The following is a 10,928-nucleotide window of genomic DNA, read 5'->3' as shown; positions in this document are numbered from 1 at the left end:
ATGTAATTCTCGCGCTATATTTGGCGAGCCACTCTGTCCAATGTTTGGTGTGCAGTGTTTTAACAAATAATATTATAAAAACCGGGTCTTAGGCATCATCTATCGTTATGAGCATTTTTTTTTTTTTTTCAATTAAAGAATTGAATTCTTTGAATGGAAATAAATTGTTTCCATTTAAACTATTTTTATAGGCATAGGTGGAGGAAAGTTTTATCCACATCCAAACACACAACTCTATCTATTAGGATATTTTAAAATAAAAAAAATTAGTGAATTTTATCATATAGAAAATTCCAAATTCTGAAAATTATTCTTAAATGAGATTGGTTTATATATAATCGTATTGCCATTTATATGTTTACTAATTCGACATTTGTTATTTTATCATTTATGAAATATTATTGAATTTATTTTACAAATAATTTTATATACCATATTTTTATCCCACATTTATTTTACTATGTTAATGTGGCCGTTCCAATAATCCTTAGACTTTCTTATTTTTTTAATAAAGACAAATCTAATATGTTTTTTAAATCGTAAAACAACATGAAGCACAACGCTCTACGGATCTAAAAGTTAGTTGTGACTATTATATCAGCATTATATAATAATTGTGAGATAAAAATATAGTTTATAGCTTTACTCTTTATTTATAGGGTTTAAACTTAAGACAAATACTAGTCTCAACTAATTATTAAATTCGTTCTTATTAAAAAAAATTCAAAGATTAGATAAGATAAAATTTATATATTATACAACAAAATACTAGATCTCTAAATACGTATATATATATTTGAAGAATAAATACGTATATATAAAAGAGAGAAATAGAAAAAAGTAAAGTATATAGCCGTAAACGCCGCCACGACAAGTGCCACGTAGGATCGAGGCAAACGAGACCCTTCAGTTCCGAACCTAGAGGCTCGGGCAGTCACAGCTGGAGACAGCCTGTCTCCAACAAAGTCCCACTCACACCTATTCCCCTCTAACTACGTTCTCTCTCTCTCTCCCTCTCTCTGCATCTCTCTCGCTTGGTCTGGTTCTCTCCCTCTCTCTCTCTCTCTGAGCGAATTAGGGTTTTCTGATCTCGTTCCGCGGTGCTTCATTTCAACGTTCGAGCTCACCGGATCAAGATTCTGCGCTCTGTAAGCTCTCCATTGATCTAACTTTTGGCTCGTCTCAGCACTGTTTGTACCCTCCAATTCTTAAAGTTAGGGTTTTTGTGTTTTGTAGACGATGAAAATTGTCTTCTTCTTTAAACCTTTTGATGGTTTTGTGGCTGATGTTGTAGCTCACGTGGTTGTGTAGCTAATGTATGTTTTGTTTTGGTTTTTTTTTTTTTTTTTTTGAATTTATATTTTCTGTTTCTCGTCTTGAAGGCTTAGATTTGTGGCCGTGGTTTTGTTTTTTATGGTGGAAATATTTACGTTTTGTTTGGTTGCTTGGAAACGGCGGGAAATAGAAGTAAATGAAAGTAGGTGTTTCAGTATTATTATTTTTTTGTTTGTGTAATCAGATAAATTTGAAATTTTCTTGGTTTATTTTTCGATAATGATACATTTAATAAACATAAAACGAAATAGACGTAATGTGTTTTAGTTTGTTAATGTTTGAATAAGAGTAATAATGATAATTAAATTACTCGGGTCATAATCCCATTGGTAATCGACGTAATTAATGCATGGGAGTAGAGTTTATGTGAGGTTGGCTTATTGGAGATTTTGGCTCAAAATCGGGTTCTTTTGTTAGCTAGCATATGTGTTATGCTAGGTTCTTTTGGTGGGTGTAGTTTGTGAATTCCTAAAAGGTTTGTAACATGTAGCACAACTAGGCAAAATCTGCAAGCATGGGTTGGTGTCTATTTAGATATAGCATTCTGCAGCCAGGTGCACACATACTGACAATAGAATTATTACTTTAACGATCAAGAACTAGCTAAAAGACTTCAAAATTTTTGATTTGAGTCAAAAAGTTTTACCTTTTATTTTGGTGTCCTAATATGAACGGTTTTTAGTTATTGGATTTGAAATATTTCTGTTTTACAGTCTTATTTTTGTTTTAAGAAAAAAAATTCTAAATATTGCTCTTTCCCAAAAAGAAGAAAGATAATCACTTTTTTACTGAGATAACTGTGTGAGTGATAGCAAGTAATACACTTTATTACGGGAATTTTTCACATGAATCGAGTTTGCTGAAGTTTGGTTCTCTTGAAATTGGGAGGAATCTTTTGACTCTGTATTTCGATGGAATCTATTTTCTCGTATTTTCACTTGAACTATATGAACTCACAAAACAAACAGCTTCAGAACAGATTGGTTCATTTTATATGTTTAATTACGTTTGTCTTTTTCTTGTATCTGTTTGCTTTCCGATCAATTTTTTTTAACATGCAAAATTTTATTTGGACAAATCAACTATATGGTTGAAGGAAGCCAGGTCTGTGATTGAAGATTGATAAGATTGAAGATCTTGTTATGCTTTTTACATGGCATGAAATCCTTTTCTCTTGTTCTCTGAATTTTGTGATTCTTGTAATTAGTTGATGTGTAGTTGTCTTGAGCGCAGAGTAAAACTGTTCAATATGACAAATGTTTATCTCTGCTTTTTTCCCTTTTCATACTCTTTGTTGTCTCATGTTTTTCTGTTTTCTATATTGTAGGTGGTTTGGTTGGATACTCAACCATAGAGCCCAAACAAAATTGTTGACATACTGGCATATATGGTTTTGCTTGTTACATAAGAACTTGCGGAGGTGCTATATGAGTGCTGTTGACAATTTTGCTGAATCATCATACTGAGTGATTGATTGCCTATGGTTACTTTGTGGTCAATGAGCATCTCCTGGTATTACTTTGGAAGCTGTTTCTATTATTCTCCTTAATTCTGGGAAGGAAGCGCATACGCTGCAAGAGGATTTTTCGTATCCATGCTGGCTGAGAGCATGCGTGGAATCTGTGCTTCGGGTAATGCCCCTGACGAGATTTGCTGCCGATGCATTCGGTGTGGTGACAATTTGTCTAGTTGTGGTCTTGATTCTACTTGGTTTGCTATGCATCATTTACTCATTTTACTTTCGGTCTCGGATTCGTAGCCAGGGTTGTATTCAACTCAGTTATTTTAGTGGTCCTTGGATCATTCGAATTACATTCATATTGTTTGCGATCTGGTGGGGTTTTGGTGAGGTAATTCGGTTAAGTTTGTGGAGACGTGCCCTTGACCTGAAATGGCAGGAAACTGTTTGCAAATGCTACATTGTCTCAAATCTAGGGTTTGCAGAACCTTGCCTCTTCCTGACCCTTGCATTTCTCCTTCGTGCGCCCTTACAGGAGATGGAGTTGGGAATTCTAAGCCGAAGATGGAATGGGAAAACAGCAGGTTATATTCTTCTTTACTGCCTCCCAGTGTTCGTTCTTCAGCTCTTTGTTATTTTAATTGGATCTGATAAGAGTTCCCTGGTAAAGCTGCCTCCTCGATTTGTGAGTATGGCTGCTGCTTTTAAGAAGGGAAAAACGGATGATATTGCCCACTGCACTTACCCCTTACTGAGTACTATTTTCCTAGGAATTTTTGCCACGATCCTTACTGCCTACTTGTTTTGGCTTGGAAGCCAGATTTTGAGACTGGTCATCAATAAGGGTTTGCAGAAGAGAGTTTACACATTGATATTCTCTGTTTCAAGCTTCCTACCATTAAGGGTTCTTTTACTTGGTTTATCTGGTTTGTTTCCACCAGAGGAATTTCTATTTCAAGCTCTTGTTTTGTTGGCTTTCCTTGCCCTTTTATGTTGTGCTGGGGTGTGTATATGCATGCTTGTGTACTACCCAGTGGCAGATTCTTTAGCCCTGGGAAATCTACAGGACATGGAGGCGGCTAGGAGAAGGGTTGATGATGATCTCAATGATACCATTTCTCTTATCGCTAACCAGAGCCATCTGGAAGAAAGTGGTCGAATTAGTCCCAGTAGAAATTCTGATGCGTCAACAAAGCGGGGATCTATTTCTTTTCGGACTCTTGCCAAAGATGGGACTTCAACAGGGACATTTGTAGAACTCAGTCTCTTCTCCCCTAGTCGAGATGCAACCCCACCGGGATCACCGCCGCTTCTTGGCTGGCCTATGCGTGCTCCTGCACAAGTTCCTGGACCCTAAAAGCAAGAGAGAAACATCAGAGTCGTTGGTGAATATCAATTTTGTGGTAAAGAAAAACTGATTGTAAAGGGTGTAGCTGCAATAAGGATTTTTAGTTCTTGGTTTGTTTTCTAATTTTAGATATGATGGTTTTGCTTGGAGGAATTTTATCATCTGTGTTTCTATCTTTGTACCATTTCTATTAACCAATTTTCATTTCCATTCTTCCTCTTTTACTCTCAATGAAGCATACATTCGTGTTAGATAGGACTTTAGTTGGTACAAGTCATTTTGGTGTTTCTTGATTATGACGGATCATCTTTTTGCTGTTGGTAAAGATGTTTGTATGGCTTGTCCTATGTCTTGTGCCTATGGCACATAAATAATTGGGGATATGTGGCATCTCCGGCGTGCCACCGCCAGCTGTCTTCTACTTTGGCACAAACCACAGCCTGTCTAATAATCTCCTCACGAGATGAAAAGTCGGCATTTCCACCATGTTCTTTTGCTTGGCCTGATTTCCAGCCTTTTTAGTTTTAGATTTGATAAATTTAAGAGGTGAGATTAGGTCTAATGTAAATTTGAGCCTTTTGTCATTTTTTTCTTGTGAAAAATATTATTTTATTACTTTAAAAAGAAAAATGAAAAATGAAAAAAGCTGGAACTTGGATCTAACCCAACCACCCACGGTAGCTCGGGGACAAAGCCATCTCCTCTTATTGAGGTAGCCGAGTCATCCCCTCCCATTGAACGGGGGTAACCAAAAGCTACCCTGAAGAGGGGGTGGTTGCACTCCTTTTGATCGGGGAGGCCACAAGCATCGTTTGCGACTAGGAGCACGACCCAATGATCATGGTTAATCTTCTGCTCCTATAAGGTTTTTGTCATGTCAATACAAGAACTTTCTAGGGTTTACTTAATCACTTAAAATATGTCATATCATCTACTAATTGAAAATGAGTGTGAATTTATCATGTTTATTTTATAGCAATTAACGTGACATATTTTAAGTAGTTTTTGATATCAATCACTTAAAATATGCCGCACCAACAAATTAAAAATGGAAGTGAAAAGTAACATTACTCATGTGATAATATCTCATAAAAAAATGTTGTGTAATGCCTCATGTCAAAGCTGCTAAATTTCATAGGTTTTAATGACAGTAATTACAAAATTTCATAGGCTTTAATGAGGGCAAAATTAGAATAAAGTGCATCAAAATTTCACGTAAGACGCACGTGGAATGATTTTTGTCTAATTAGACGAAAATTAGTAATAGAGAGTCTGAATTGAAAATTTTTGAAACATTAAGGGTTACATTACCAATTTTTAAACATTGAAGTTCAAATTGAAAAACTCCTAAAACTTGGAGTAAAGTGAATATTTCCTCATAAATAAATGCCAAGTAAATGAGTAATGCTACATTTCAAACTCATGTCAAACCGGCTAATATGATACGTTTTAAACAACTTACACTTGTTTATTTTTTTAAAAGAAAATAACAATACAAATTCATATGTGATAAATGATTTTGAAAACAGCGTTACTCTATTCTAAAAATTTAAGACTTAATTGACATGTGACATGAGGGTAGTTTCGTCAATAGGAATCCAAAATGCCGTGACGTTTGACACCGCTTCAGCCAACCAAACCCTCGGAGTCGGAGAGCTTAAAACCCTAACCCCTAACGAACCCTTTGATCTAAGAGAGTGGAAATTCCATTACATTTCATTTGAAGAGAAAATGGCGAGCTTCGATCAAGCTCCACCCGGTGATCCCAAGGTGGGAGAGAAGGTATTCAAGACCAAGTGCGCCCAGTGCCACTCCGTTGACAAAGGCGCTGGTCACAAACAAGGTCTCTCTCTCTCTCTCTCTCTCTCTCTCTCTCTCGCTTTTCTTTTGATCCTATTTGCATTGATCAGATTTCTCAAAATTTGTGTACCGGTTCCACTATATATCTATATGTAGAAGTTGATGTCATTTCTTATCTAGCCATTCGAAGACGTTCTTCTAATGAGTAATATTGGATTCTATAGGATCACCGTGTTTGTATGCTGAGGAAGAATGGTTTTTTTTTTTTTTTTTTTTTTTTAAAGAACAAATTGTTGGGTCATTAGTAATAATGGTATTAGAATCTTGATTTTTTTTTTTGTAGAATACATAATGGATTAGGATAGTATTGGTATATAAATGAACAATTTTTTTTAGTGAATATATTATTAAAGTAATGGAAGTCAGTTATCTTCAGCAGAAATCAGATTTTAATTGAAGAAAAATTCGATTTAGTATACTGCTACGGTGCTACCATATGACTGGGATGATGTAAAAATTAGTCATTATTTTTTCTTTTCACAAACTCTTGCTGATCCAAGCGTTGATTTTCAGTGACACGTCATCCCAATGGTTTGACAGTCATATAATAGTCTACTAAATAGTATTACTTTTAATTGAGAGTGGTTCAAATGTTGTTATCTCAGCATTTTATATCTTGCTAGTTTGTGTGCTGAGATGGCAGAATCTAACGTTTTAATTGAAAATGATGGTTGGGATTTTAAGAACGCTAATGTGGATTTATCCTGGAAAATCTAGAAGATTATGATCCATAGAATTCTCTTTGACTGTTCCAATATAGGTGCAGAGTATGTGGTTGATGACTTGGACATTGTGAACTTAAGCTATGGAAGTATATATTGTATTGCTAGATATGTGGGGGGAATTGTTGGACTTTTAGAAGTTTTGAAGTATATCTTTGTGTATTGCTCTATTCTAATTGAATATTTCAATGTAATTTGTTTGTCTGTTTCCACATGAAAATGTTTTTTAAGCTGCTGTGATAATGGTCTCAATTTTTGTTTGTCTCAACATAATAATCATTTGAGCAGTTGACTTCTGCAGGTCCTAATCTGAATGGTCTTTTCGGAAGGCAGTCTGGCACAACTCCTGGGTACTCCTATTCTACTGCAAACAAGAACATGGCCGTTACTTGGGAAGAGAAGACGTTGTATGATTACTTGCTTAATCCAAAGAAGGTGCGTATGATTAATGGTTTCCTTTAATTTTATTGCTTGTGAAAATTCTAAAATAAAAGAAGACTTGCTCTATACTCATCATACTTGATCACGCTGTTTGATCATGGCAGCAAGATGGTCTTGTGTATAAAAATACCAAGTATGTCTAGCATGTTCTCCGAGCAATTGCATTGCTGTACTTTCTATAGTGGTTTAAACGTTTAGTTAACTGTTTCATTTTTATTCTAATCCCGATAAGTATTAGTTTTAATTACAGGGCTGCTTATCCAAAAAAAAAAAAAGTTTCTAATTAAAGGGTTCATTTGGGTTATATACAATGGGGGGCTGCATATATTCTGTTAATATGGAATTTATTTAACTCTGAAAAAGTGGAACAAGTTCTATGTTTGAGAGCTCAATCTTATAAATGCGGTGCTAGCACATAGTTAACTTGAATAACTGTTTACATTTTCCACAAACCAAAAGAGAAGGTAATGCGTCATTGTACTGTATTTATTCTTGAAGGTCTTCTCTACCTTTTTGGTTATAAGATGCCTGCTCCTGAAGTATTGCGTAGTTGATTATGACTGATATGTGAACTAGGGTTGATGAAATCATCCAAGCAGCAGTGCATAACAATGAAGGAATACATTTATACCTTTTCTGAGTCTGGAACCTTATATGTTGAAGCAGGCTACATTGTTTACTTGTGAAAAATGTCCAGGCTAAACTGTATATTGACGTTTTTCACAAACCAGTGGGATCCTTTCTCCACTTTTCTATTATGAGTGGCAGCTGCTGCAAAATCCCAAGTTAGGAATATGTACCTGCATTTGGTGGAAGTTAATTTATTTCATTAGAAGCTTTAGTGGCGAAAATTTAAAAACCTATAAAACTATTTAGACCATATTCTTGTTTGATTATGTTGGTAGGGAGTTATGGTTGTTGGTTTTCTCTTTGTTGTGGTGTTGAGATCCACACAGCACAAGTACCATATGTAATAGTTTACTATTATGTCTTCTCTGGATTATTTGAAGGGAAAGAAATTCTATAACTTTTGGGGAAATTGAGCTGTTGGTGATGAGATGAAGTCTTTATTTTCTGAGATTACTTTTTGATTGAGTGAGGGCTATTGGGGTTTGTCTTCTTTTTCCTCCGAGTTTTTGATTTTGATATTTTTATCTTAGCTGTATTTTCTCATTACTTTTCTTAGTTTCTTACGTGTATCTTTTGTATACATTCTATGTACCCTATTTTATTCTTGTTTTGTACATGTCTTTATAAATTATCACCTTGGACAATTTAAGGAAGAGGCACGTTATTGTGACAAATAGATGTTGCATGTGTAAGAGAAGTGAGGAGACGATGGACCATCTTCTTCTTCATTGTGAGGTAGCTTCTGCTTTGTGGAGTGCCATTTTTGGGCGCTTCGGGATGTCTTGGGTGATCCTAGACGGGTGTCCGAGTTGTTTGCATGTTGGTGGTCTTCTGGAAGGAGGGGGAGTGGTGTAGTTTGGAAGTTGGTGCCCACTTGTCTTTTCTGGTGTTTATGGAGGGAGAGGAACAATAGGTGCTTTGAGGACTTCTTTTTGGACTATAGCGTTTGTATCCCTGTTGTCAATTAGCTTTGGTGATTTCCTTGTTCGCTCTTTTTTTTTTTTTTTTCGTTAGGTGATCCCTGTGTACTTTGGGGCATCTTACGCTTTTAATAAGACTGGTTTTACTTATAAAAAAAAAAAATCATCACCTAAAAAATCTATAAGCACACTGTCTCTTTTTCTTACGTATCGTTGCTCCTGTCTCTTTTGTGTATATATATATATATATAAATGCAAATTGAATACTTCAAACTAATTGACTTCTAATAAAATTTGGTTTGTGCAGTACATTCCTGGAACAAAGATGGTTTTCCCTGGATTGAAGAAGCCACAGGAGCGTGCGGACCTCATTGCTTATCTGAAGCAAGCAACTGCCTGATTCTTTTGCTTAGGTCATATAATATTTTGTCAGAATTTGAAGAGTTTGGCTAGTGGTGCCAATTTGAAAATTTTTATTGAAAAGAAGAAAATACTTTCTTGTTAAAATAAGATCTTCAGGCATTTAACATGCTCTCTTTGTTGGAGAAATAGGCTGCATGTCCAAAAAAATTTTGTTTAATCCCTTCTTATATGGCACATTTCATGAACGACAGATGATTTTATAAGATCTGATATGCGACTGTTTGCTGTTTTTGCTTCTGTTAATGTTTCTTTATGGGTTTGCTCTGGCTGCCGAGATGGATATGGATCTCTAACAATTTTTTTTTTTTCTTTTCTTCGAATTGTTGAATTGCTAGTAATCCAGATAACAAATATAAGAGAGTTTCTATGGATTCACCTACTGAGGTAGGTCTTGAGCAGTTCGCCCACTTGTTCAAATAGGAATGCTAAGAACATTAGAGTGTTTACTACAAGTCTCTTATCTCTTACAAATTGATATGATAGTCCACATATCACATGTCACGTTAGTAAAAATGTGGAGTCGTGTTAGGAGTACTGCATTTTTAACTACAAAGGTCATTTACAAAGTAACGTGACACTTCATAATTAATAATTGTAGACATATCGTATACTCTTAATTATTTTTCACCTAATAATAGTTATAATGTTCCAAGTATTTTTCTTTCATAAAATATGAATTCACGTAATTTGTAAGTTAATCAAAACTTATTTATTACCTCTAAACATTTTCAATTCTATACTTATCAACATTTCCGTTTTAAAATATCTACACGATTTTTTTATTTTAATGTAAAAATATCAACCAATAATGCAGACATGAGATCGAAGGAATCTCCCGTCCGATAGTCCAACCATGAAGCAATCGGACAAACCCATGCAAAATGATTAACTGCCCTCAAAACTACGTGAGCTTGCGAAGTTTTGAAATCCTATTGGTTTCACATTTGGCCTGACGAAATCTTGACACGAGATCTAGCAGTTCCATCTGTTATCGAGGACATCTGATAATGAAAACGTCAACGGTTAAAGATTCTTTCCCAACTACCAGTTTTCAAAACAAGCAGAACAAGTTACGTAGGATATACTATATATTATTTTTTGTCCTTTGTTTATTTATTTATTTTTTTCTTATTATTCCATTTTGGGTATTGCTTTTATTTGTTTATTTAAGCCCCATTTTTTTAACATGTCCACACAAGAGAAGGGGAAAGGAAATTCGAACTAATGACCTTTATCAGCTGATTGAGCTACCCATTGAGGGACAAGCCCTTGCTTCTACTACAAAATCCTACTCTTTGTCAAAAGGCTAATGGATTTGCTAGAATAATTACAATTTGATCATCTCATAATTCATAAATACTCCATCAATTTACAATTTTGTTATTTGGTTTATCTAAAAATATATGAAACTTATAAACCTTTTCAATTTCCTTTATTACTTTCATTTCTCCTTTTTAAAAAAAAATTAACATGATTTTGTGAAATAAATAGTATTTTTAAAGAAAATTTGGATGAGTTTTTTTATATTTATATATTTTTTTTATATTTTTATGAGAAGAAATCCAAACAATTAAGAGTGATGAAATCTTAACAATTTTTGAATATAGAGTAATTTTAAATACTGATTTTTCATACCACTTGGCTGATGACCTTGAATTTTTTTGTTTTCAATTTTTAATAAAAGTTAATCCAAAGGCTAATGGGCATTACCGCAGCCTAATGGTATAAAAATGAGATGGGGGATAAGAATGTAGTATGATTCTTGAATCTATTATTATCATTTCATAATT

General features: G+C 34.6%; 2 protein-coding genes across 2 annotated transcripts; both read left to right on the top strand.

Annotated features, from left to right (window-relative positions):
- The first annotated feature begins 1,002 nt into the window (after nt 1–1,002).
- On the top strand, nt 1,003–4,352 carry LOC132179110 (uncharacterized). The gene is made up of 2 exons (XM_059591750.1): nt 1,003–1,148; nt 2,663–4,352. Exon 2 carries the CDS (start codon nt 2,970–2,972, stop codon nt 4,149–4,151), a length of 1,182 nt encoding a protein of 393 aa, XP_059447733.1. The 5' UTR covers nt 1,003–1,148; nt 2,663–2,969; the 3' UTR covers nt 4,152–4,352.
- Nucleotides 4,353–5,782: 1,430 nt separating this feature from the next.
- Nucleotides 5,783–9,375, top strand: LOC132178776 (cytochrome c-like). The gene is made up of 3 exons (XM_059591323.1): nt 5,783–5,985; nt 7,026–7,159; nt 9,023–9,375. Exons 1-3 carry the CDS (start codon nt 5,874–5,876, stop codon nt 9,113–9,115), a joined length of 339 nt encoding a protein of 112 aa, XP_059447306.1. The 5' UTR covers nt 5,783–5,873; the 3' UTR covers nt 9,116–9,375.
- The last annotated feature ends 1,553 nt before the right edge of the window (nt 9,376–10,928 follow it).

Source organism: Corylus avellana, chromosome ca4 (genome assembly GCF_901000735.1).
Source record: "Corylus avellana chromosome ca4, CavTom2PMs-1.0".
Lineage (NCBI taxonomy): Eukaryota > Viridiplantae > Streptophyta > Magnoliopsida > Fagales > Betulaceae > Corylus > Corylus avellana.
Note: the sequence above shows the minus strand (reverse complement) of the source record. Positions and strands in the feature narration are given on the sequence as shown.